Raw genomic sequence first — 18,521 nt, 5'->3', positions numbered from 1 at the left:
GTTTTTTTGTATTATTGTCTGTAGGGTGTGAATGCTGTTAGGATGTGTGATCTTATATGTATATATGCATGTATATATTAACAAATATCAACAATCATAGTACATATATATATATATCAATGTAAAAATATCATAGTGCAATTAAGAGTCATTTGCAATTATCTGTAAATAATATTGTTTTTTTTACTTCTATTATTTATATTGTGTATATATTGGTAATTTATCACCAAACTGCATTACCAATTTATTGATATATATATTATTTTATAATTATTCTGTACTTTGATTTTTGTTGACTTGTCCGTCGGTGATACATACATAAATCTAAATAATTAGCATTATTACATCTTTATTATTGTTATTATCACATTAATTATTTACTTGTTATATACATATTATATAAATTATATCTAATAACACTATTAGACCTAATAATATATTTCCCCGCCCTCCGCTTTCCAGATAAAATACCATTTCTTTAATTAATATTTTATTTACAGATTTATTTTTAATGTCCTTTTATTTATCTGCTCTTCCATTGGGCAACTGGAATCGTTAGCCACGCCCACAGAACGTGACAGAGCCCAATGACGCCTCCCCGCCTCTCAGGCGCGTGCGCGATCCCTCTCCACAAGCGCCCCGTAATACCCCACGTGTCTCCCCGAGCGCTCGGCTACGCACGCACAGAGTCGCGCTACGATGGCGGCCGACGGCGGCTGTTCTCCTCCTTGGTCTTCGCTTGCGCTCCCGTGCGCCTTCTCACCGGCGCCACGGCGGCAGTACCTGGCCGTGTGTGCCCGCGACGGACGCCTGCGCATCTGGGACGCGGACGACGGCGGCGGCGGCGGCGGCAGTGGGAACCCCCGACAGGAGTACGCGCCCTCCGCGCGGCTCAGCGCTGCGTGCAGCTGCGTGGCGTGGGGCCCGTGCAGAACCACTAAGGTGCGCGAGACACAACTGTGGTATAAAAGCTCGCGAGCCGCTCGTTTTGAATCGGCTGACCGTTAGAGCTCGGCTGCGGCCGCTCGGCTCGGCTGCGGCGGCGCTGTGGGAGGGAGGGTAGCGCTGCAGCTTAGCCTCAGACTCCGCTGGAAACAGACGAGGACAAAAACTGCTGAAATTACAGCGTGTAGTTTCGCGGTTCGTGACTTTTTTACCGGGTAGAGAAAAGAAAACTGCGCGAAGTAAAGGCGTGTGTGTGTCTCGGTCGCTTTACGTGTGTGTGTGTGTGTGTGTGTTTGTGTGTGTGTGTTTGTGTGTTAGCCAGAAGTCCCAAATTCCGTCCCCCCTCTTTCTCATAGCCGAAGCGGCCTACGTTAGCCTGTTAGCCTGTTAGCCCGCTAGCGCTTAGCTAGCTAGCCTCGCAGTGAAGCGCACATGTGGTCCGTCGCACATGTTCAGCACTAAGATGGCCCCTGCTTGTTTTTAAGCCCCCCAGAGCTCCAGTCTCAGCCTCTTCGGGTCGAGAAGACCCCGCTGGATGTTTGGGGGACGGAGCACTTTCGAGCTTGTGTGTTATTTCTGATCTCGGCTCTCAAGGGTCTAACTTTGTCAGGGGGGGGATGAAGGCGTTTAGTGGCCAAGATGGTGAAGTTAGCTCGACGTTAGGTCGTATTGACTCTGGTCACGGTGAAAGATCTCGTGGATTCACTTGGAAGACGTTTAACATCTCACTGATGTTTTGGTGTTAAACTGATAAAAGGTCTGGGTGTAGAAATCGGTCTTATTAGGATGTTCTGGGTGAAGTTAGGGGCAAAATCTTTGGGGTGCTTTTGGAGGTTCAGTGTGAAATTGTTGGAGCTTCAAGAAGAAACCCTCAAGAAAATGTTCTGAGTTTCATGAAGGTTCATTAAAGCACCATAAAAATGGTAAATAACCTCCAAATGTTCTCTAATAATCTTCATTGGATGTCCAAAAATAAGAGCCTAACCCGCCCTGGAACCTTAATTTGAAGAAATCTAGTTCTTTAAACAACTAGGTTTTATACTAAGGAACCTCAAAAGTTCCTACAGACATCTCTAAAAGCACGGAGGAACCTTAGAGATCCTTACTCCTGTTTTTACAGTAGTAGAAGTGTCATGGTGGACATTTTGAGAGATACTTTAGCATCACCAGAGGTGCCTTTAAAAGGTCTCAAGGACCCCCATCATGGATGCGTTCGATATACTGAAAGGTCTAGGCATGGAAGATTCCCATAGAAGGTTGCTTTGGGTGAAGTTAAGGAGATAAATGTTCTCTCTATACATCCTTGAGGTACTTTGGGAACCAAGTTCTTCGCCGTGAAGTTGTAGGAACGTCTTAAGAAACTTTAAGAAACGTTCTTGGGTGTCTTGAAGGTTTCTTAAAGCACCAACGAAAGATTTCTCCACAGTTTTAAACTTAATAACCTCCTAATGTTCCTCAGGAGTCTTGTGTGTAAAACACTGTAGTTGGATATCCTAAAATAGTAGCCTGGAATCCTAATTTGAAGAAACCTAGTTCTTGGGGAACCATATTTTATACTAAGGAACCCAAAAAGTTCCTGCAGACATCTCTAAAAGCAGTAAGGAACAATTGAGGTCTTGGCATGGAAGATTCCTATAGAAGGTGGTTTTGGGTAAAGTTAAGGAGAACTCTCTACTTTTGTAAAGTTCTTTGCTGTGAAGTTGTAGGAACGTCTTATGAAGCTTTAAGAACCTTCTTAGAAGAAAAAGGTGTCTTGAAAGTTCCTTAAAGCACCAACAGAGTTTCTCCACGGTTTCAAAATAAATAACCACCAAATGTTCCTCAAGAATCTTGTGCTTTTAACAGTGTATATCCAAAACTGCTAGCCTAAAGATCCTCCTGGATCCTTCATTCAGATGGTTTCTTTGAGTAATCAGATTCCACTTTTTACAGGCTCCTCTGAACGTGGTGTCATGGTGGTCATTTGGTGATACTTTAAGTTCAACAGGTGTTTTTAAAAGATCTCAAGGAGCCCCAACAAACCTTAAGAAGCACCCCTGAAGTGCATTTTTAGGTAGTTAAAGCGAACATGGATGTATCTGATTATCAGCTGAAAGGTCTAGGCATGGAAAACTGCCGTAGAAAGGCTGTTTCTGAGGTGAAGTTCATAAGTTATTGCTGTAAAACGAATCGTCATGGTGGACTTCTAAAGTCCTTGGAGGTTCCTGAGTCAACATGTAGTTGTGGAAGTGTCTATAGAAGACCGCTCCAACAAAGTTCACAGCAGTGAAGTCACTAACACGGCTTAATCGCTGTTAATTTGACTTATTGACACCAAATGACTAAGTTTTAGCCCTCAGAGGAGGCGACTAATGTCCTTGGTTCCAGTTCTGAAGGACTCCTGTTCAGTTTGGAGTGTTTTCCCTGGTTTAGCTCATGGGTTGATTCTTGCAGGTCTGATAAGTAGGTTGGATGGGTTTAGAAGAAGGACTATGCCTGAGATTAATAACCTTTGTGTTTGTAGGTAGTTTAAGAATACTTAAACTTTCAGTCTAGCCTCTTATAATGCAATTTTAGTATTGTTTTCCATGTAGGAATTAAATTTTATATTGAAAAAAGCGGTCTTAAAAATTCTTCTTTTTTTAAAATACATTTTATGGAACTGAACTGCAGTTCTCTGCATGTGTGTTGTATAGGAAGGTCCTCAGAGGAAGAAGAGGAAATCGGAGGTGGGACAGGCTGTGGAGCAATCAGACCTGTTGGCGCTGGGCACAGCTGCGGGCACAGTCCTCATCTACAGCACAGTGAAGGGCGATCTCCACTGCACACTGGTACGAAACAGCTGCTCTCTTGTCCACCTCATACCTACTTACTTACACCTGTCCTGTACCGGTACATTGTGTGTGTGAATGAACGATGGATGACTAGTATATTGTTAAAAATCAGATCTCCATAATCAGCTTGTGTTTATTTGTAGTTCTAAAGGGTTAAATTTGGGGCATATCAGGAAAAATAACTACTACTTAACTACAGCAAACACCAGTAAACACAGTAGTAAGCGTTGCAGGGTGTTCTCTTCCTTCTATTCTACTGTGTTTCTAGTTTTCACGATTTAATGTACCTCTAAATCTCTCAGGATGGGGGACATAGTGGAGGAGTGAACAGCATCCAGTGGCACCCAGAAGACTCAATTCTCTACAGTGGCTCAGATGACACTCACATCGTTGAGTGGGACCTGCAGACAGGCAAAACACGTTGGTAAGTAGCCTCGTAGAGTGTAGGATGGTCCGTATATTCAGCCTGTTAATTCTGCAGTATTGCGTCTTTTGAGTCCGGCTATTCAAACAATGCTAGGTTTCATTTGTTGCGGTCACACAAACTTCGTATCTCAAATGGCAACTTTACAGGAGGAGGAAAACCTTCTTGGCCATCAATGGAAAAGGATTTTAATTCCAAGGCATTTCTGTTGGTCTGTTCTGCATGCAATTCACACAGTGTAAAGAACTGCAGGCTTTAAACAATGAAAAATAGCAAAAATGGAGATTTGATGGTGAGATGGTGACAATTTGTCACGTTTCAAAGTTTTTCCAAAACTCAGAAATGCTGTTGACATTAAAGCCCCGTCCACACATTTTATTTGAAAATATATATGGGGTGATTGTACCTCAAAGACACCAAAACACCAAGAAGGAAGGAAACGGTTTAATTCCAAATTACACACTGCCTTGATGCCTGTAGTCTACTATGCAAATCAGGAAATTATGGATCATCTATCTGTAATAGAAGAGTATTTACATTTATTCATGTCAGCCTGAAATCCTGAGCCATCAAACAATGCTAGGTTTCATTTGTTGCGGTCACACAAACCTCATATCTTAAATGGCGACTTTACAGGAGGAGGAAAACCTTCCTAACTATCAATGGAAGTCAGTGTAAAAGGATTTTAATTCCAAGGCATTTCTATTGGTCTGTCTGTTCTGCATAAAATTCACACAATGTAAAGAACTGCAGGCTTTTAACTATAAAAAAATAACAAAAATGGAGATTTTTAAGTGTTTGTTTTTCCCTCTTTAGTAAATGGAAAGCAGACAGGTCAGCAGTGACGAGTCTTTGTGTGAGCCCTGATGGGAAGTTCCTGCTCTCCGCTGGAATGACCATTAAAATGTGGGACCTGGAGACCAAGGAAGTGTACAGAGTAAGTCTCAGTAACACTTTGGCTCTCACATAGTCTTTCATAGATTTAACCTGGGTGACGAACATATGGGCTTCTTACGGGGATGTGAAGCATTAATACGGTTTTAATATTCCAATTGCTTTGATTTTAATTGAATGGCTGTTGGATTAAAACACAAACTCTGAGCTTTGCTTTGTCTCGCTTTCAGAAGTTCACAGGTCACTCCACCATGGTCACGACGCTCTGCTTCGCCACAAACAGACCACCAGACAGCAATGGCCTCTACTTTGTGTCCGGAGCAGCTCACGACCGACTTCTCAGTGTGTGGTATGGAAACCAATTCTCTCCACACCAGATTTTCTGTACTTAATTAGATGTTTCTGGTGTGTGTATGTTTGTATACACATCTCTGAGATGACTCTCTGTAAGGGTAGATAATATTGGAAAGACTATGTTTACATAAAGGCAGCTATTCAATAAAATGGTACCATAAGCCATTTCTTAAACAGTATTAATTGCTCATATCAGGGTTTTAAAATGGTGCTTTACTTCATCCTCCGCTCCACAGGCAGGTGCGGTCCGATGGCAAAGACAAGAACTCAGTGGTGTCGTTCACCTTGACAGACGAACCCCAACACATCGACCTGCAGACCTCCAACAGCAAAGATGAAGTGAGACATTCAGCCTCTGTCTAAGCTTTCAGGGAAATGATTTCCTGTGGCTTAATGTTTGTGTTTAACTGCAAATACCTGTTTGTTCTCCAGGCGATGAGGTTAGCAGTGGTCTGTAAGGATGGGCAGCTTCACCTCTTTGAGCACTTTCTCAACGGGTGAGTGTGTTATTTCTTTAAATCCGCCCTTCTGGCTCGTGTTCATGATTCTCCTCGCGTCAGCATTAGCGTACAAAGTGACTGAAGTTTCATTCATTCCAGGGCGACAAGATGATGTAATGAGCCAAAATCCCAGTTTGTAGTATCGATCTGTTCTTTTAATTACTGCTATAATGACTGTTCTCTCTTCCCTCTCTCATTTCTCCTCCCACAGACCCTGTAAAAAGCCCTTGTCTCCAGTGTGTTCAGTGCAGGTATCGGGTGTTGGAGGGAAAGGGGAAGGGGACATGCCTGTTCCCGTGCCCTTGCTGTCCACAACCCTGTGTGCGGACAAACAGAGCCTCATTCTGGCCTACGGGAACCACCTACAGCCAGTCATCGAGAAAATGGTGAGTGCCTTTATCCACTTACTGCCACAGGGTTGTAGCTTCGATATCAACGTCCTCTAAAGTGCCACTGTTTGGTCCTTCAGCAAGACCCTTAACCCTCTGTACCCCATGGGTGCTATAGTATGTCTGGCCCCTAAATTGACCTCATGGTTGTGGGGTCTATGCCCAGGTCCACTGAGCTGCCACTGATAGGCCTTTAAGGGTGTCATGAACTGTAGTTATCACAACTAAGCTTTCTTTGTCTGTTCCCACAGCCTATAAATACGACAGAGAGGCATGTGTGCCTGATCAGGGACTTGCACACCACACTCTCGCTTTCTGTTGATGCTGCTGTGTCCAAGGTAAGTCACTTTTTTTAATCAGATATATTTATTTTATATATAGTGTTGCTTAATATTACTTTTTTAATTAAGTTGAATAAATGTATTGATGGATTTTTGATCAGGAGTGTTTCATGTGACTCATTACTTACTTTACATAATGGAGCATAATGAAGCAGCGCGTCTTCTAACAGGACTGAAATAAACGTTTCCCCGCAGGTGAAGACACCCATTGTAAATGAACAGAAAAGCAAAGTTCTAATACCAGGACTTCCTGGGCATCGAGCTCCAATCAGAGCAAACTCCAGCCAACCAGAGAAGAGGAAGCAAGGCTCCAGTGCTACAGAGGTACGACTAGAGGCTATGTTTGCTCGCACACATGCGCACTGCAATGCTTTTCTGAGATCACACTGACTACTTTTACACTGCTCACCTCTCACTTTCCCCTCTTTCTGAAGATGTCTATAGAGGAGCGGTTGGAACAGATTGAGTTGAGCGTATCGGCTGGTAAAGGTGGAGACAAGGGGGCGTCTTCGTCTCTGCAGACGGACAGCTTCGCCGTGCTTTTGGTGCAGGGCCTGGAGAGCAAGGATGAGAAGATCCTTAATGTGAGTGTGCATGTGTATACCCACAATGATCTTGTTGTCTTACAGTGCTTATTAAAAAAATAAAAAAACACCTTTGGGTAGATTCTTCCTGTAGGCTGTGGACATCTGCAGTCAGCAAGGTTGTAATTGGCTGGCTGAGGGATTTGATCTTGATTAGGGCGCTTAAGTGTAAACATAAGGATGGTTGAATGCTTTGATTTAGTTTGGTTTGTAGCTCTTTATGGCACTGACCAACAAGCCAAATTTTTAAAAAATGGCTTGGCTGTTAAGATTAATCAGAGATTGGGCTTGATTAAGAAACTGGGGCCAGACTTAAGTTCCTAAATGCAATTTTTCAAAAAATCTCATTTTTATTATAATTATATTAAAATTACTTGAGACACTTGGATGTTTTCCTATTATAAACAATTTAAAAACTACTGTTTTCTACTGTTTTTCTGATATTTAATTTAAGCTGTGCAGTGATGAGTAAAGTGGAGGAGAAAAATAATCAAACTAAGCATTCAAAAAATTCAGTACACGAGCTAGAAGTGACTTTTCCTGCTGTAATTCATTAAATTCTGTTAAATTAGACCTTAATTCCAGTAATTCAGCAGTTTAAACATCTTATTTTAGGGGACGAACGTCTGAACTTAGTCTAAGACGAGAGTGAGGTGATTGTAAGGTTAAAATATTTAACATTCATTTAAATATTATTATTGAACATTCATCTTTTTGTATATATTTTATATAATGTTTTTAGAAGGCAAGTTAAAATCAAGATCAAGAAAAAGACTTTAAACTTTCTCAAAAAGATTAAAGAAAACATTCAAAAAATGTTCAGTCTTCCGATGCTTTCGTGAATGAGCCCTGGTCCCTAAAAAAAACTTTAATGCTCATTTTAATTTCTTTCAAAGCGGCTCTTTCTGAGTGCTTTGAAACTATGAAAACTTCTCTTTAGTTGCAGTTAAAATAATTGATAGGTTTAGGCTTTATTTTATGTGGGTGAGAAGAGATTTTAGCTTTATTTTCAAGAATTATTAGATTGACTCTAAAGCAGTGCTTTGAAATGTACATAATGTTTAACCTTATTTTTCTTTTTCCAATTCCAGAAAATCTTCCAAACAAAGAAGGAAGCCTTGATAAAGAAAACGGTTGCCCGCTTGCCACCTCCTGCAGTCTTGCCCTTAGTGGAAGAGGTGAGGGACAGAAATCTGCACTCAACCCTGCAGCCATTTCTATTAAATAATCTTTCTCATTATAACAAGCTTTTTTTGTGTGTTTCATAGCTATCAAGAAGGCTGCAAGGACATCCATTTGCGTAAGTAATTTTCTTGCTCCTAAAACCCCAGAAACCAATAGCTAAAAAAATCTGCTTCTTTCTTATGGCGCTAAACTCTTTTCTCTATCTTTCTGCAGGGCGATACTTATAGTGCAGTGGTTAAAGGCCGTTTTGACGCAGCACACTTCATACTTGTCATCGGTAAGGGTGTGGGGGTGTGCTTGTGTGCCAGTGGATTAGCTCTTCTCCTGTTTAACTTCATCACTAATGGGTTTCTGTTCCTTTCTGTGCTTCAGCTACCAGACTTGGTGTCTCAGTTAGGGATGCTGTACCATATGATCGAGAGCCGGGTTAAGTTGTACCACCAGCTGACGAGACTTCATGGCAAACTCTACCTGCTCATGACTCAGGTACTTTAGCTGGAGCTGCTCTTTTCATTTTACACACAGTCCCAGTCCTCAGGGCTCTGCTGCTCTCATTACTGATTGGCTGCAGAGGTCACATTACCAGTTTTACTATAGAACTGGAGACTCATCGGTCAGTGTGTAACAATGCTGTTGTCTTTCAACTGCCAAGACAGCTTTTCTGTGGTTCCTGGGAGTGCCCTACCCTGGGGTTATTAATATGAAATATTGACAATGCTTAAATTGCCACCTGTTTACATGCTGTAAGCAACTGTGTGCTGTTCCGACACTCAATGTTTGAATAATCGTATCAAACTTGCATTATGAAGCACTAAATTGTTACTGTATGTGAACAGAATGCGACGAAAGTAAAATGAGACTCTCTGCTTAACTCCATTCTCCCCACTAGGCGGCGACAAGCAGCAGTACCCCCAAATCTGGTGATCTGGACCACACAGCCAAGCTTGTGTATGAGGAAGGTAAGAAATGGGACCTTTTGTTGCCTTTCATGATGGCCCATGTCAGTTTGCATTACTTCACCTGTTCAAGCAGACATGTCCTTAATTTGCACTGAACCTTGCCTCCTCTCCTACCGTCCGTACTGTATTGTACCTTGGTGAAGGTTGGAGATGTTGGGTCGGGGTCTGAATCTGATGTGCAGGTGGCAAATGGTCTGACTTGTCCAGAAATTATTGGACAGATGTTGAGCTTGCTGCTGGTCAGCCTAGAGCTGTGGCTTCCAAGCTTGCTCTTGGGCAGTGAACATCCAACCCTGATCCAATAAGAATAGGATTTGGAGACCTCTGATTATTTAATTGAGAAATGTTCTTTGTACCATCAATGACCGTGTCTGCCTGTCCAGCCCACAGCACTGTAAATGTGTGTACACCTGGGCTTTTCAATGAGGGGTGCATAACAGCCAATGAGAACAAAGCTCACTGGCTTTTATCTGTTCTACACAAACCAGCCTCATGTTTAACGTCTATTTTGCCATGTTCTGCAGAGTCCTCAGATGAAGATGGAGATTCGGGAGCTGAAGGACTCCATGAAGATGACTCTGATGTAAGATAAACTCACTGCACATCTGCACTCATTTTAGACCTGGTTAATTCCATATAAATGTCCGCAAAGGAAATCCTAATCCTGTGCTCCCTCTGACAGGGCTGGGAGGAAGAGGAGGAGGAGAAAGACGGGGCGATGGATGTGACGGAGGACGGGGAAAATCATGAAGACATGAAAGACAAGTCCAAAGTGAACGGCGATTCGGACTTAGACCATGAAAACGAGAGTGAAGAGGAGTGAAGACAAAGGAATTTAACATAAAAAAGGAGCTGGGAAGATTTATATATTTCATTTTATTTTTTCTTGTTTTCATTTTATTGTAAAAAAAAAAACTAAAAAAACAAACCAAAAAAAAACCGCATACAAGAAAGGTTGTTTTATAGAGTTCCAACAGCCACTGTGTCCTGGACTGATGGTGGCTGTTTCCCAGGATGGCCACTAGGGCGGTAAAACTGACAGCTTTACCAGGCTGGGAACTGCACAGCAGAAACGAGGGTCTCAACTCCATTCTTCTCGCTGTTCGTTTCGACCTCAGACTGCCTCCCTCTTTATTTTTTTTATTTTTGGTTTTGCCCTGGTGCGGTTAGTAACTTCCACACCTTCCTTTAACCTGTGGCAGTAGTGTTCTGTTCAGGCAGGGGCTCAGGTTGTGTATTGTATCCATATACAATATGTGGACCTGTTCAGTACGGCCTGTTTAACGACTTCATGAAATTTCCCAATTGCCAGGAATGATTGGGAATCTAAGCTCGAGTATTTCTATCTTTATTTTTTGTTATGAAACCACACAAATTCTGCTGCCACTCTGCTTGGGTTTTATGTGTTAATAAATCAAGATTGTCAAAAGAAATCCTGTATGATGAATAAAAGCAGCTCCAGAATCTGGTCAGTCTGAACTGTTCGTGCCATTTGATTGAGAATTAGGTAAACAGACAAAAACTTAAATCTTTTAATGCCCCCCCCCCACAAAAAAAAAAAAAATCGTTGTTCCAAATCTGTACTGATTGTGGCTTCAACTCTTCTTTTGATTCCCATTGTGTCTCTGAAAAGCACCATGATGACATTGGGTCCATCAATACAGTCTTTATTATGTGCCTTTGTGTTTCTATACCACATTGTCATTGTTTTTCTCCCCTGCGCAGTGTGGGATGGGTACCTTTTTTTTTTTTTTTTTTTTCTCCCCTCCCCTTGTGTCCACTTTCCTTTCGACAGCTTCAGAGCGGTGGACTATGTGAACTTTGCTCAATTAGGTGAATAATGAATATTCAAGAGTTCATTTCATACGTCTCTCAGAGGCCTGAGAGGCCCTTGATGCTCGAAAAGTGGTTGCTTTGAAATAATTTGCCAACCATAACTTTTTTTTTTTTTTTTTTTTTTTTCTCATGCAAACAATATATCAGCGACTGTTGTACAGTTTAAATGAAATAAATTCTCTTTTTTTGGTTCTCAGAAGCTGTGCCTGAATTCATTTAATAAAAAAATAAAATGATTATAGATTGCATTTTCATTCTGAGCACCCGGTGGTGGAGAATAAGCTCTGGAACCGTTTAGGTTCATTTGTTTATTATTATATAACTAACGATTTGACCAGGCTGTGGCCTTAAAATCTTGGCAGGGTTCTTCAATTCTGGCTTGGCATGGTGTGGTGATTTGCCAGCCCCAGCACAAGTGGTTTCTCGCACTTGCAGACCCACTGCCTTGTCCAGTGTCAAATGTTCCCTGCCCTCCAGAACTCTTGGGGGACCTTTTACACAAAGGACACTTGATCTTATAACAGGACCAACATAAACATTGGGTTTTCCACCATATGAGAATCACTGCTGCAGTGCTGGTTGTCCTGCTTCTATGTAGAAGCCATTGTTAATGGTGTAGATCCTCCCCTGTTGGAGCTGTAAGGTGGTTCTTGGTGGGTGGTTGTGACAAAACTGTGTCGGTGATGAGGCTGCATGTACACACGTCTTATTACATACTAATGATTCCCATAAGAAACCAAACCCTGCCAGAGTGCAAATATAAAAACATGACCTCAACATTAGGCCTAAAAGCCATTGGCCTCAATATATCAATTTATATATATATATATATATATATATATATAATAAAGCTCTGCTGATCTGTAACATACAGCATCACTGAATGTACTATCGGATCTGACCAGCAGGTGGATCCACATGCCTGTTAATTTTAGTCATATCTATATTTCATCTTTTATGTATTTTTTTTCTCATTTTATTTGTATTATTTTAATTACTATTATCAATCATCTCAAGTTATAAATTTTTACCTTCATGTTCTTGCTGTTTTATTGTATGTGACTGAAACATTTATTGTACATTCTGTGTATGAAAAGGGCTATAGAAATCAATGTATTATTATTATTATTATTAGTGGTAGTGAGGAAAGTACCCTAAACCTCCTCTAGGTGGCACTGACACGTTATCAGATATCGCCTAAATACCCCGAGCTGATCCCAGAGCTGATCCCAGAGCTGATCTCAGAGCTGATCCCAGATCAGACCAGCGGCTGACATTCCGGCAAGCCCCGCCCCCTGCCCTGGGATTGGCTTCAGCGCTTACTAATAACTAATAAGAAGCCCAGAAACGTGGACCGTCTCAGCCAATCGCGGCGTTAGCAGCCAGACGCTGTTGGCGAATCCGGCGCAGGACGTTCCGGAAAACGGGTGGGAAAAGAAGGCTCGCGCTGCCTCAGAGCCGCGGGCGGAGCGGAAAGCAGGGCTGGGAGAGTTCACATCGCGGAGCGCGCGGCTCGACCCGTCTGCTGCTGGTAGGTGCTGAGCATGCGTCTGCTCTTATATTTCTCATTTAGAAATATTAATATTGATATTCAGGGATGAAGGGAGGCTATGGAGGAGTTTACACTGGTGGGGTGTCTGAGAAGGGTAGCAGTGAAGTTACTCTGCTTTGCTTCATTTTGGGCTTAAAATGATTCAACACTCTTCTGACTCACTGTTCGACTCCCTCACGCGCATTAGATTCACAACATTAGTTATAACCAGTGTCTTACAGAAAACATCCTAAATATATACCCTAAGTCTGATGTTTATGTGTGTGTATATATATATATTGTTGCAAGTTTTACATATTATATATATATTTGCAGCTATATATGTAGTGTATATATATATATATGCACTCTACATATATAGCTGCAAATATATATATAATATGTAAAACTTGCAACAATATATATATATATACACACACTCTATATATGTAGAGTGTATATATATATATATATATGTATGTGTGTATATGTATATATAACTGTACATATAGGAGTATATATACAAAGTTTATATTTCTAACAAGTTGTACATTTATATTATATATATATATATTTACAGCTATATATGTAGAGTGTGTGTGTATGTGTGTATATATATGCATGTGTGTGTATATATATAACTGTACATATATACATATATATATACAACACTGCTTCCTCGTGGCAGCCGAGGGTTCGATTCCCCAGCCGGGAAGCAAGCACACCACATCAGACCAGTAACTTGGTAGTACTTGGGCATGACCCCCGATCACCATGATTCACATGTCCCTCAGTCTGGAAAGGAGCGTCAGACAAACGCTGTACATGTATATATTAGTCAGACCAGGGGTATCAGTCTTAGCTTCAAACCTCCAAGAGATTTGAATGGACTTGGGCAGATGTTTCATACCAGAGTTCATCTGGTTTCGTATGTCGTCGTGCGTCGTATGATCTTAAATGCTAAAGCAAAACTCTCGACACTCTCCTTTTTGTACCTCCTACCTCCCTCTACACCCCCCCCCTTCCTCCCCCCCCCTGCAGGTTTCAGGTCTACATGCCTTAGCGTCTTCTAAAAGAACCAGTTCTGCAGCCAGTGGCCTCGTTCACGTCCCCGTTCCCTCTCCCAAAGCGTCCAGGCGTCCCTCGCTGCTATGAACTGGGCCTTTCTCCAGGGCCTCCTGAGCGGGGTCAACAAGTACTCCACTGCGTTCGGCCGAGTGTGGCTCTCCGTCGTCTTCCTTTTCCGGGTCATGGTGTTTGTGGTGGCCGCGGAGAAGGTGTGGGGGGACGAGCAGAAGGACTTTGTGTGTAACACGGCCCAACCGGGCTGCCACAATGTCTGCTACGACTTCTTCTTCCCCGTGTCCCACGTGCGCCTCTGGGCCCTTCAGCTGATCTTCGTCACGTGCCCCTCGCTCCTCGTGGTGCTTCACGTGGCCTACCGCGAGGAACGGGAGCGCAAGAACCGGCTGAAGTTCGGCGAAGGCTGCAAGCGGCTCTACCAGAACACCGGCAAGAAGCGAGGAGGCCTCTGGTGGACCTACGTATTCTCGCTGATCTTCAAGATGGGGGTGGATGGGACGTTTGTCTACCTGATCTACTACCTGTACGAAGGCTACACCTTCCCGCCGATGGTCAAGTGCACGCAGGAGCCCTGCCCCAACACGGTGGACTGCTTCATCTCAAGGCCAACGGAGAAGAGGATCTTCACGCTCTTCATGGTGGTCACCAGCCTGGTGTGCATCCTCCTGTCCCTCTTCGAGATCTTGTACCTGATGGGCAAGCGCTGCTGCGAGTGCCTCTCGAGGTTCAAGGGCTCCAGGCAGGTGGCCCGGGCCACGTCCATCTCCAGCATCAAGAACGCCAATGGTCTGATGGAGAGTAACACCAAGCGTCTGGCCGGAAAAGGCGAGCCTGTCCCGGCGTACATGGTGACGGAAGCAGTGTGAGAAGAAGGGGTATCGAAATCGCAAGAGCCGGAGCGCCCAAGGGACTCGACTGGACAATGACAGAATAACCACTGGGGTGTTTAACCCCAGGAGAGAGAAAGGGTTTAACCCCTTAAGCTCTAGGCTTAATTATTCCGTTATTAACCAAGAGACTCTAGATGGTCCCTCAGGAAGGTCCCTGCCCTTTGGGATACAAGAAACTCAAAGAATTTACCCTCAGGTCGTTCTTCCTTCATGCCAGTTAGCCACTGGAGACTGGCATACCACAACAGCCTGGGAGAAGCTGGGGTGGAGCTCCTTTAGGGCATAGATTTATGGTTTTTTTAATGACTAGGACAAGTCCTCACAAGTCTTCCTAGGTCCTCCCATGTTTTCGCTTTTCAGCCACATGTTCATGGCCATTCGAGCTCTGAATCGAGCTCTGAATCGAGCTCTGAATCGAGCTCTGGACAAGAAAAAGCAGGTAAGGCCTTGCTTGGGTCCTCAGAGAGTCAGAGAAGAAGAATTGTGCAAATAGTGAATGACGTTTCGTGCAAATACGCAGCAGTCTCACGCCCAACGACAGGCTGGGACAGAACATTCCAGGCTGCTGTGAAGATCAAATCTGGACCAATCTGGAAATCTCGACTGTAGTGGAGGTGGACGGCCAGGAGTTCCCAGACTGGATCCTACCTGAGGTGTCCAGTGTTCCTTTGGGTGAAACATTACAATGTTTAAATTGTGACTTTCCAGCCAATCGGCTTTGAGGTATTGGGTGTTGGATTGGGTTTTGGAACTGGACAACACATCAGATTTTACAAAGTGCCTAAATCCCAATGTTCTTCTTATCCAGGTTGATTGATTAGAACACTGCTCTGCTCTGAAAGGACATGTTGGGCTAATGGTCAGTCCTTAACCAACCCTGAACTCCATGTTTCAGTTGATTGCGGTTGCTTCGTTAGTCTTGTTTCATTGGACGTTTGTTTCATTGGACACTTCCGTGTTGAATATGACCTGATCCATCTAACCAAATGTCAGAAAAACCAAACTTCATGATCTGGAAATATTGTGATGTTGCATTTTTACCTGTAATTGCCTGTAATTAAGTATATATTTTAAACAAGGAAAAGCTTCTTCTATAGAATAAGCTCCTAAATATGGCATATATCTCCACCAATCAGCCATAACATTAGCACCACTGAAAGGTAAAGTGAGACACATCGATTATCTTCATCTACTGTGGCATCTGTCCAGAGTTAGGCCTTAGAATCGGAGCCACTTTGACCCAAAGACCCAAAATGCGGTGGCCAGACGACGTCTGATCTCGTCTAATGCATCTCCCAAACATCAAGCAGGTCTAGGTGTGGGGCGTTCCCCGGTATGCAGTGGTCAGTGCCTACTAAAAGTACCTCCAAGAAAGGACAACCGATGAACCAGCGACAGCATCATTGCCCAATGCGACCCATTAAGGCCCAACCTCACAATTTACAGGACCGCAGATACCACAGCTGAACACCTTGCGACAGCTCAAGGGGGACCTACTCAGAGACATCCGAGGCATCTGAGAAAGAACTTGTGGGTGTGGGTCCGGTATTTCCAGTTCCCTAACCAAGCCCTAGTTTATGTAACCAGTCCTGAGGTAACTCGGGTCAGAGCTGCTGGTCGATCTGAACAAATCCATCTAGTGGACAAGTCGGCAACCAAGCCTGTGTTCTGAAGCCTGTGTCCATAGCTTTACTGACCAGCAGCCGAACACTGACCGCCGACTTTATGTTCTCAGACCGGCCGAAGCCGGTGCATCCCAACTCCCGAACTCAGTCCAGTGCAGTGCAGCGTCCTCACAGCTTCGGTACAGGAACGCCATTTCCTGATGAGTCATGGTTTATGGTGCTGTACATCTGGACGAGTTTTTCCTTTGAGAGAACCCAAAAAAACAAAGCTCAGTTTGTATTAGCCGTTTCCGTTCTGCACAAAAACAGTGACTCAGTGGAATCGTGTTTGACCGCATACCAACAGACACAGACTGTCAGTCCACCACGTTGAAAATTAGGCCTTGTAGGACCTCAAAAAATGTCTAACGATTTCTCAGACCTCGAAACACCCTAAAACTCTCAGCCAACATGCTCATGTGGGCCTCACATGATGGGTGGAACTTGGGCTAGGTGGGTTTCAGGTGGGCATGGGTTCTGAGTGGGTTTGTTTGCCCCGTCGTTACAGCCCACCCTAATCTCACATGGATCCCATCTAGGAACCCAGAAAGGGGCTCATGTTTAACTTTAAGACACCAGGACTGTCAGTCCACCTCGTTGTAAATTATCCACATATTTTTTATATATTTGATTTAATTGTTTATTTTTTTACGTAAAGCTGTAAGCTGTAAACAAGCGCTTCACTGCCGGTTCTGTTTACATCCTCCTGTTTGACCACAGGAAATCTGGTGGACGCTAGTTAAGCTACTTATCGCCGCTGTTGAATCGTCAAAACCTTGAACTGCTAAGACGGCCAAAACTTTACAGTAGGAGGAAAAACCTTCGTAAAACTTTGTAACTTTTAGTAAAAGTCCATTCCAGTCATTTTGGAACATTTCTATTGGTCCGTTCATCCGGAAATTTTGACACGGCTTATAGATCAGATTCAGAAAAGGTCAGAAAGTGAAAAACGAAAAATTTAGATGCAAGGGGGTTTGTGTGACAGCGACAGTGCTTCTTTTGTAAATATTTTTTTTATTTTGGGGGTATTTGTATATTATTTACCGTCTGAACTTTACATTAAGAGCGACTCCACTGCCTCGCAGCATGCACTCTGTGCAGGAACCCCTCAAGGCTGAATGCAACACTTCTAGACAGGTTTACGTCGTTTTGACGTCCAGATTCCTGCGCTCAGGGAAGACAGGCCTTCTGTGTCGTCGAGGCAGTAGCTGAACCGCTGCGTGCTGCAGAACGTGTGCTTTCTTGCATGTTGTTTTTTTGTTTGTTTCCATGAGCTGAACTGTCACCAGGCCTGCAGCTGCCCAGGCCTGTTCCACGCTCATATGAGATGCCGAGAGCATGCGCGAGAGGCCGAGAGCGAGAGCACGTTTGGCTTTTGTCTCATAAACACGTATCTTCTGAATGTAAACCGTTCTCAGCGTGGATTTCCTCTGTTTGGCCTCCATCTTCCCAACATTCCTTCCTGCTTACCCTTCCTGTGCATCTGTACTGTTTACATTCTCAGATTCATTAAAGCCAGTTTTGTATTTTCTTAATCACGTCTGTATTTTTTTAACAGAGCATCTAATGGATAACTGCGGAATTTGGGGATTATTGAGGAACCCATAAAAAGGCCTTGTAGGCCCTCAAAAAAGGTCTAAAAAAACCTCGAAACACCCTAAAACGTCCAGACACCATGATGGGTGGAACTTGGGCTAGGTGGGTTCCAGGTGGGCATGGGTTCTAAGTTTGTTTGCCCCGTCATTACAGCAGTGTATAACCCAGAAGGGGGGCCATGTTTAACCCCTCCTGAACCCATCCCCACTGACCCTGGTGGGCCAACATGGCACCCAACATGGACACAACTTCCTGGTTCCTAGCTGAGTGCTATTTCAGATGTGGGAACTATTTAGGCCCCACATGGGCATGTAGTCTCGGCCAGTGTACCCAGGGTCTGTTTGATAGCCCAACTGGGCCCTAGAAGATTTTGTGGGCCCAAGGGTTCCATGTTGGCCCAATATATGGATGCCCACCAGGGTCAGCAGGAGAGATGCATGTGGAGATGGAATGTCTTCCAGCACTCTAGCAGACCATGGAACCCTCATGTTCTACACACTGTCAGTGATTCACTGTGATTATAATCTGATGGT

At 43.5% G+C, this 18,521-nt stretch overlaps 2 protein-coding genes across 2 annotated transcripts; both read left to right on the top strand.

Annotated features, from left to right (window-relative positions):
* The first annotated feature begins 667 nt into the window (after window positions 1-667).
* On the top strand, window positions 668-10,856 carry wdr43 (WD repeat domain 43). The gene is made up of 18 exons (XM_072690570.1): window positions 668-942; window positions 3,621-3,755; window positions 4,061-4,182; window positions 4,999-5,119; window positions 5,307-5,425; window positions 5,667-5,769; window positions 5,863-5,927; window positions 6,142-6,316; window positions 6,571-6,657; window positions 6,856-6,984; window positions 7,095-7,244; window positions 8,336-8,422; window positions 8,513-8,544; window positions 8,643-8,706; window positions 8,802-8,915; window positions 9,319-9,388; window positions 9,913-9,971; window positions 10,071-10,856. Exons 1-18 carry the CDS (start codon window positions 700-702, stop codon window positions 10,209-10,211), a joined length of 2,016 nt encoding a protein of 671 aa, XP_072546671.1. The 5' UTR covers window positions 668-699; the 3' UTR covers window positions 10,212-10,856.
* Window positions 10,857-12,735: 1,879 nt separating this feature from the next.
* Window positions 12,736-17,927, top strand: gjb10 (gap junction protein beta 10). The gene is made up of 2 exons (XM_072690569.1): window positions 12,736-12,755; window positions 13,797-17,927. The coding sequence occupies exon 2, from the start codon at window positions 13,907-13,909 to the stop codon at window positions 14,702-14,704; it is 798 nt and encodes a 265-aa protein (XP_072546670.1). The 5' UTR covers window positions 12,736-12,755; window positions 13,797-13,906; the 3' UTR covers window positions 14,705-17,927.
* Window positions 17,928-18,521: the final 594 nt, after the last annotated feature.

Source organism: Salminus brasiliensis, chromosome 10 (assembly GCF_030463535.1).
Source record: "Salminus brasiliensis chromosome 10, fSalBra1.hap2, whole genome shotgun sequence".
Classification (NCBI taxonomy): Eukaryota; Metazoa; Chordata; class Actinopteri; order Characiformes; family Bryconidae; genus Salminus; species Salminus brasiliensis.
The sequence above is the reverse complement of the archived record's forward strand: the minus strand, read 5'-3'. Positions and strand labels throughout refer to the sequence as shown.